The sequence below is a fragment of the Nerophis ophidion genome, linkage group LG03, assembly GCF_033978795.1.
Source record: "Nerophis ophidion isolate RoL-2023_Sa linkage group LG03, RoL_Noph_v1.0, whole genome shotgun sequence".
NCBI lineage: Eukaryota > Metazoa > Chordata > Actinopteri > Syngnathiformes > Syngnathidae > Nerophis > Nerophis ophidion.
The window spans coordinates 7,176,877-7,186,300 of record NC_084613.1 but is presented as its reverse complement, the minus strand read 5'-3'; the positions used below and the strand labels follow the sequence as shown (position 1 = coordinate 7,186,300).

At 36.9% G+C, this 9,424-nt stretch overlaps 1 protein-coding gene across 4 annotated transcripts in view; it reads right to left on the bottom strand.

Annotated features, from left to right (window-relative positions):
- Positions 1-9,424, bottom strand: part of enah (ENAH actin regulator) — a 152,449-nt gene that overhangs the window by 5,826 nt on the left and 137,199 nt on the right. For all 4 annotated transcript variants that reach the window (XM_061894129.1, XM_061894128.1, XM_061894127.1 and 1 more), the window contains exons 8-11: positions 6,459-6,592; positions 4,456-4,504; positions 2,299-2,359; positions 2,147-2,216 (exon numbers count right to left, since the gene is read on the bottom strand). In XM_061894129.1, the coding sequence (XP_061750113.1) occupies positions 2,147-2,216; positions 2,299-2,359; positions 4,456-4,504; positions 6,459-6,592 (314 nt within the window). The remainder of the gene's footprint in view (positions 1-2,146; positions 2,217-2,298; positions 2,360-4,455; positions 4,505-6,458; positions 6,593-9,424) is intronic.

Sequence of the window (9,424 nt, the reverse complement as noted above, 5' to 3'; positions counted from 1 at the left end):
CAACACGTGACAAAGAAGTTGGGAAAGGTGGCAATAAATACTGATAAAAGTTGAGGAATGCTCATCAAACACTTATGTGGAACATCCCACAGGTGTGCAGGCTAATTGGGAACAGGTGTGCGCCATGATTGGGTATAAAAACAGCTTCCCCAAAAAATGCTCAGTCTTTCACAAGAAAGGATGGGGCGAGGTACACCCCTTTGTCCACAACTGCGTGAGCAAATAGTCAAACAGTTTAAGAACAACGTTTCTCAAAGTGCAATTGCAAGAAATTTAGGGATTTCAACATCTACGCTCCATAATATCATCAAAAGGTTCAGAGAATCTGGAGAAATCACTCCACGTAAGCGGGATGGACAGGAAACCAACATTGAATGACCGTGACCTTCCATCCCTGTATCAAAAACCGACATCAATCTCTAAAGGATATCACCACATGGGCTCAGGAACACTTCAGAAAACCACTGTCACTAAATACAGTTGGTCGCTACATCTGTAAGTGCAAGTTAAAACTCTATTATGCAAAGCGAAAGCCATTTATCAACAACATCCGGAAACGCCGCTGGCTTCTCTGGGCCCCGAGATCATCTACTATGGACTAAAGCAAAGTGGAAAAGTGTTCTGTGGTCTGACGAGTCCACATTTCAAATTGTTTTGGGAAATATTGGACATCGTGTCATCCGGACCAAAAGGGAAACGAACCATCCAGACTGTTATCCACGCAAAGCCAGCATGTGTGATGGTATGGGGGTGCATTAGTGCCCAAGGCATGGGTAACTTACACATCTGTGAAGGCACCATTAATGCTGAAAGGTACATACAGGTTTCGGAACAACATATGTTGCCATCTTTTTCATGGACGCCCCTGCTTATTTCAGCAAGACAATGCCAAGCCACGTGTTACAACAGCGTGGCTTGGTCGTAAAAGAGTGCGGGTACTTTCCTGGCCCGCCTGCAGTCCGGAAATGTCTCCCATGGAAAATGTGTGACATGCAAAAACCAGTTTCAAATAATAATAATAATAATTAAAAAAATGTAAATAAAAATGTTATGCCTTTTTTTCTATTTGCAATCTTCTGAGGTAAATATCACATTTTTTCCACAGGCTAATAATACATTTGAAAATAAAATAACAATAATGAATGAACCAAACATTCAAGCCTTGAAGTAGCAAGAGAAAGGGCATGAATAAAACGTTAATTATTGCTCAGTTTTCCGGAAGAGTTAGTGCTGCAACGGGTTCTGGGTATTTGTTTATGTTGTGTTACGGTGCGGATGTTCACCCGAAATGTGTTCGTCATTCTTGTTTGGTGTGGGTTCAGAGTGTGGCGCATATTTGGAACAGTGCTAAAGTTGTTTATACGGCCACCCTCAGTGTGACCTGTATGGCTGTTGACCAAGTATGCCTTGCATTCACTTGTGTGTGTTAAAGCCACAAATATTATGTGACACGCTGTTAGTATGGAGGAAAAGCGGACGTGACGACAGGTTGTAGAGAACGCTAAAGGCAGTGCCTTAAATGCACGCCCCCAATATTGTTGTCCGGGTGGAAATTCGGGAGAATGGTTGCCCCGGGAGATTTTCGGGAGGGGCCCTGAACTTCGGGAGTCTACCGGGAAAATTAGGAGGGTTGGTAAGTATGAGTATTAGCGGTGAATGCCCGGCGCGCCAGCTCTAATGCTAAATTGATATTGCCTCAAGGGGCCAAATTAAATTACACGGCGGGGCCAGATTTGGCCCGCGGGCCAGAGTTTGACACCCATGCTCTACATAAAACAAGAACGGGAAAGAATTCCACTTTCAAAGCTTCAACAATTAGTTTCCTCAGTTCCCAAACGTTTATTGAGTGTTGTTAAAAGAAAAGGTGATGTAACACAGTGGTGAACATGCCCTTTCCCAACTACTTTGGCACGTGTTGCAGCCAGGAAATTCTAAGTCAATTAAAATGTGCAAAAAAAAATATACAATTTGTGAGTTTGAACATCAAATATGTTGTCTTTGTAGCATATTCAACTGGATATGGGTTGAAAAGGATTTGCAAATCATTGTATTCCGTTTATATTTACATCAAACACAAATTCCCAACTTATATGGAAACAGGGTTTGTATGTATATATATATGTATATATATATATAGATTTCATACCTTCCAATAACTGGAGACTTGCTACCGTTCATGGTGCTGTTACTTCTCTCCCAGGGCTTCCTAGGCATGTCTGGGCACAGAAGACATAACACACCTGGTTGTTATGAGCCCGATTGCCACATTGCTGGGGGACTCCTTTGAGTGTGACCCACCTGGTGTGCTGCATGCTGACACTTTGGGGGTGGTGGTGGTGGGGGTGGTGTCAGCCTCCTCCTGTCCAACACACAAGAGTTCCACATGAGTCACACCCACACTCACATATACTGGATTTGGAGAGGACCAGTTTTGTCCTACTCATTTTGCCGGTCCTTGAACTGGCCGTAGTGGCGTGGACAGCGGTTTACGGAAAGAACTGTTTTATGCCTCCTTTGTCCCATTTTGTCCACCAAACATTTTATACTGTGCGTGATGTTGATGGTATTGACTTGGAGCGCACTTATTGGTTGCATGTCTGATGGTTGTTTGTGTGCCATGTTGTTCCAGACCACAGCAAATGTTACCCAACTTGCAAAGATTGTAATAAATCCATTAAAAGAAGTTTTGATAGTAGGCTAGTATTGCTAATATAGACACTTACATAAAGTGTTGCCTTTATTCTAACACTTAAAAGACTCTTAAATTCATTTTGATAGTAGGCTAATATAAACACTTACGTCCATGTGTTGCCTTCATTATAACACTTAAAATACTTTTAAAGTCATTTTGATAGTAGGCTAATATAGCTAATATAGACACTTATGCCATGTGTTGTCTTCATTATTACACTTATATAAGACTTTTAAAGTCATTTTGATAGTAGGCTAGTACAGCTAATTTAGACACTTACATCATGTGTTGCCTTCATTATAACACTTAAAAGACTTTTAAAGTCATTTTGATAGTAGCTAATATAGACACTTACATCATGTGTTGCCTTCATTATAAGACTTTTAAAGTCATTTTGATAGTAGGCTAATATAGCTAATATAGACACTTACGTCCATGTGTTGCCTTCATTATAACACTTAAAAGACTTTTAAAGTCATTTTGATAATAGGCTAGTATAGCTAATTTAGACACTTACATCATGTGTTGCCTTCATTATAACACTTAAAATACTTTTAAAGTCATTTTGATAGTAGGCTAGTATAGCTAATTTAGACACTTACATCATGTGTTGCCTTCATTATAACACTTAAAATACTTTTAAAGTCATTTTGATAGCAGGCTAATATAGACACTTATGCCATGTGTTGTCTTCATTATTACACTTATATAAGACTTTTAAAGTCATTTTGATAGTAGGCTAGTACAGCTAATTTAGACACATCATGTGTTGCCTTCATTATAACACTTAAAAGACTTTTAAAGTCATTTTGATAGTAGCTAATATAGACACTTACATCATGTGTTGCCTTCATTATAAGACTTTTAAAGTCATTTTGATAGTAGGCTAATATAGCTAATATAGACACTTACATCCATGTGTTGCCTTCATTATAACACTTAAAAGACTTTTAAAGTCATTTTGATAGTAGGCTAGTATAGCTAATGTAGACACTTACATTATGTGTTGCCATCATTATAACACTTATATAAGACTTTTGAAGTCATTTTGATAGTAGGCTAATATAGCTAATATGGACACATCATGTGTTGCCTTCATTATAACACTTATATAAGACTTTTAAAGTCATTTTGATAGTAGGCTAGTATAGCTAATGTAGACACTTACATTATGTGTTGCCATCATTATAACACTTATATAAGACTTTTGAAGTCATTTTGATAGTAGGCTAATATAGACACTTATGTAATGTGTTGCCTTCATTATAACACTTAAAAGACTCTTAAAGTCATTTTGATAGTAGGCTAATATAGCTAATATAGACACATCATGTGTTGCCTTCATTATAACACTTATATAAGACTTTTAAAGTCATTTTGATAGTAGGCTAGTATAGCTAATGTAGACACTTATGTCATGTGTTGCCATCATTATAACACTTAAAAGACTCTTAAAGTCATTTTGATAGTAGGCTAATATAGACACTTACATCATGTGGTGCCTTCATTATAACACTTATGTAAGACTTTTAAAGTAATTTTGATAGTAGGCTAATATAGACACTTACGTCATGTGTTGCCTTCATTAAACCACTTATATAAGGTTTTCAATATTTTGATTTGTTTTTTTTTTGTATTTTTGGTCCAGTATGGCTCTTTCAACATTTTGTGTTGGCGCCCCCTGGCATAGAGTTGGCACAAAAGAATGAGAAGGTGATGTATTGCTGGCCTTGTCGTCATGGAAACAGGAAGAAAACACTTACTGACTTCAGGTCTGGTTCAGGTGATGACCCCTTCTCTGCAATCCTTCTCCTGGTAAACAAACACACTGGACTTGGTGTGATGGTTAACAATGCACTACATAAATAACTCATACATAAATAACACATAAATAACTCATACATAAATAACACATACATACTGTAAATTACGCGTACATAAATAACACATACATAAATAACACATACATAAATAACACGTACATAAATAACACATACATAAATAACACGTACATAAACAACACGTACATAAACAACACATACATAAACAACATATACATAAATAAAACATTCAGAAATAAGTAAATAAATAACAGATACATAAATAAAACATACATAAACACGTACATAAACACGTACATAAATAACACATACATAAATAACACATGCATAAAAACACGTACATAAATAACACATGCAATAATAACAAGTACATAAATAACACATACATAAACACATAGATAAATAACACATACAAAAATAACACATACATAAATAACACACATAAATAACACGTACATAACACATACATAAATAACATGTACATAAATAACACGTACATAACACGTACATAAATAACATGTACATAAATAACATGTAAATAAATAACACGTACATAAATATCACATACATAAATAACACATACATAAACAACACGTACAAAAATAACACTGACATAAATAATACGTACATAAATAACACGTACATAAATACCTCGCACATAAATCACACATACATAAATAACACATACATAAACAACACATACATTAACACATACATAAAAACACATACATAAACAACACATACATTAATAACATACATAAACAACACGTACATAACACATACATAAATAACATGTACATAAATAACACGTACATAAATAACATGTACATAAATAACACGTACATAAACAACACATACATAAACAACCCGTACAAAAATAACACTTACATAAATAATACGTACATAAATAATACGTACATAAATAACACGTACATAAATACCTCGTACATAAATAACACATACATAAACAACACATACATAAACATACATAAACAACACATACATTAACACATACATAAAAACACATACAAAAATAACACATAAATAAACAACACATACATAAACAACATACATTAACACATACATAAAAACACATACAAAAATAACACATACATAAACAACACATACATTAACAACACATACATAAACAACACATACATAAATAACATAAATAAAAAACACGTAAATAAACATGTACATAAACAACACATACATAGACAACACGTACATAAACAACACATACATAACACAAACATAAACAACACATACATAAACACGTACATAAACAACACGTACATAAACAACACTTACATAAAAACACATACATAAACAGCACATACGTAAAAATGTACATTAACAACACATACATAAACAACACATACATAAACAACACGTACATAAACAATGCGTACATAAATAACACATAAACAACACGTACATAAACAACACATACATAAATAACGCGTACATAAGTAACACGTACATAAATAACACAAACAACACATACATAAATAACACGTACATAAACAACACACACATAAACATGTACATAAACAACTCGTACATAAACAACACATACATAAACAACACATACATAAACAACACATACATAAACATGTACATAAACAACACATACATAAATAACGCGTACATAAGTAACACGTACATAAATAACACATAAACAACACATACATAAATAACACGTACATAAACAACACACACATAAACATGTACATAAACAACTCGTACATAAACAACACATACATAAACAACACATACATAAACATGTACATAAACAACACATACATAAATAACACGTACATAAACAACACGTACATAAATAACACGTACATAAACAACACAAACATAAACAGAGGTACCTACTTCTTCCACATTTCCTTGCTGTTCATAAAGTAGGAGCCTACCTTCTGGCCAATAGGGCGCTCATCTCCTCCATGAGCCCGCCTCCTCCAGGAAGTGGACCATTTACCCTGGATTCTGGTTTGGCCCCCACACCTCCTGACAAGGCTGATACCAGAGCAGCACCTGGATCCTCACTCTGGGGAGATACCACACACAGTATCACCATCATGTACTCTTACAGATACCACACACAGTATCACCATCATGTACTCTTACAGATACCACACACAGTATCACCATCATGTACTCTTACAGATACCACACACAGTATCACCATCATGTACTCTTACAGATACCACACACAGTATCACCATCATGTACTCTTACAGATACCACACACAGTATCACCATCATGTACTCTTACAGATACCACACACAGTATCACCTTCATGTACTCTTACAGATACCACACACGGTATCACCTTCATGTACTCTTACAGATACCACACACGGTATCACCTTCATGTACTCTTACAGATACCACACACAGTATCACCTTCATGTACTCTTACAGATACCACACACGGTATCACCTTCATGTACTCTTACAGATACCACACACAGTATCACCATCATGTACTCTTACAGATACCACACACAGTATCACCATCATGTACTCTTACAGATACTACACACAGTATCACCATCGTGTACTCTTACAGATACCACACACGGTATCACCATCATGTACTCTTACAGATACCACACACAGTATCACCATCATGTACTCTTACAGATACCACACACAGTATCACCTTCATGTACTCTTACAGATACCACACACAGTATCACCATCATGTACTCTTACAGATACCACACAGAGTATCACCATCATGTACTCTTACAGATACCACACACAGTATCACCGTCATGTACTCTTACAGATACCACACACAGTATCACCATCATGTACTCTTACAGATACCACACACAGTATCACCATCGTGTACTCTTACAGATACCACACACAGTATCACCTTCATGTACTCTTACAGATACCACACACGGTATCACCTTCATGTACTCTTACAGATACCACACACAGTATCACCATCGTGTACTCTTACAGATACCACACACAGTATCACCATCATGTACTCTTACAGATACCACACACAGTATCACCATCATGTACTCTTACAGATACCACACACAGTATCACCATCATGTACTCTTACAGATACCACACACAGTATCACCATCATGTACTCTTACAGATACCACACACAGTATCACCTTCATGTACTCTTACAGATACCACACACAGTATCACCTTAGTATACTCTTACAGATACCACACACAGTATCACCATCATGTACTCTTACAGATACCACACACAGTATCACCTTAGTATACTCTTACAGATACCACACACAGTATCACCATCATGTACTCTTACAGATACCACACACAGTATCACCTTAGTATACTCTTACAGATACCACACACAGTATCACCATCGTGTACTCTTACAGATACCACACACAGTATCACCATCATGTACTCTTACAGATACCACACACAGTATCACCATCATGTACTCTTACAGATACCACACACAGTATCACCATCATGTACTCTTACAGATACCACGCACAGTATCACCATCTTGTACTCTTACAGATACCACACACAGTATCACCATCATGTACTCTTACAGATACCACACGCAGTATCACCATCATGTACTCTTACAGATACCACACACAGTATCACCATCATGTACTCTTACAGATACCACACACAGTATCACCATCATGTACTCTTACCGATACCACACACAGTATCACCTTCATGTACTCTTACAGATACCACACACAGTATCACCATCATGTACTCTTACAGATACCACGCACAGTATCACCATCTTGTACTCTTACAGATACCACACACAGTATCACCATCATGTACTCTTACAGATACCACACGCAGTATCACCATCATGTACTCTTACAGATACCACACAGTATCACCATCATGTACTCTTACAGATACCACACACAGTATCACCATCATGTACTCTTACAGATACCACACACAGTATCACCTTCATGTACTCTTACAGATACCACACACAGTATCACCATCATGTACTCTTACAGATACCACACACAGTATCACCTTCATGTACTCTTACAGATACCACACACAGTATCACCATCATGTACTCTTACAGATACCACACACAGTATCACCTTCATGTACTCTTACAGATACCACACACAGTATCACCATCATGTACTCTTACAGATACCACACACAGTATCACCATCATGTACTCTTACGGATACCACACACAGTATCACCATCATGTACTCTTACAGATACCACACACAGTATCACCATCATGTACTCTTACGGATACCACACACAGTATCACCATCATGTACTCTTACAGATACCACACACAGTATCACCATCATGTACTCTTACAGATACCACACACAGTATCACCATCATGTACTCTTACGGATACCACACACAGTATCACCTTCATGTACTCTTACGGATACCACACACAGTATCACCATCATGTACTCTTACAGATACCACACACAGTATCACCTTCATGTACTCTTACAGATACCACACACAGTATCACCTTCATGTACTCTTACAGATACCACACACAGTATCACCTTCATGTACTCTTACAGATACCACACACAGTATCACCATCATGTACTCTTACAGATACCACACACAGTATCACCTTCATGTACTCTTACAGATACCACACACAGTATCACCATCATGTACTCTTACAGATACCACACACAGTATCACCATCATGTACTCTTATGGATACCACACACAGTATCACCATCATGTACTCTTACAGATACCACACACAGTATCACCATCATGTACTCTTACGGATACCACACACAGTATCACCATCATGTACTCTTACAGATACCACACACAGTATCACCATCATGTACTCTTACAGATACCACACACAGT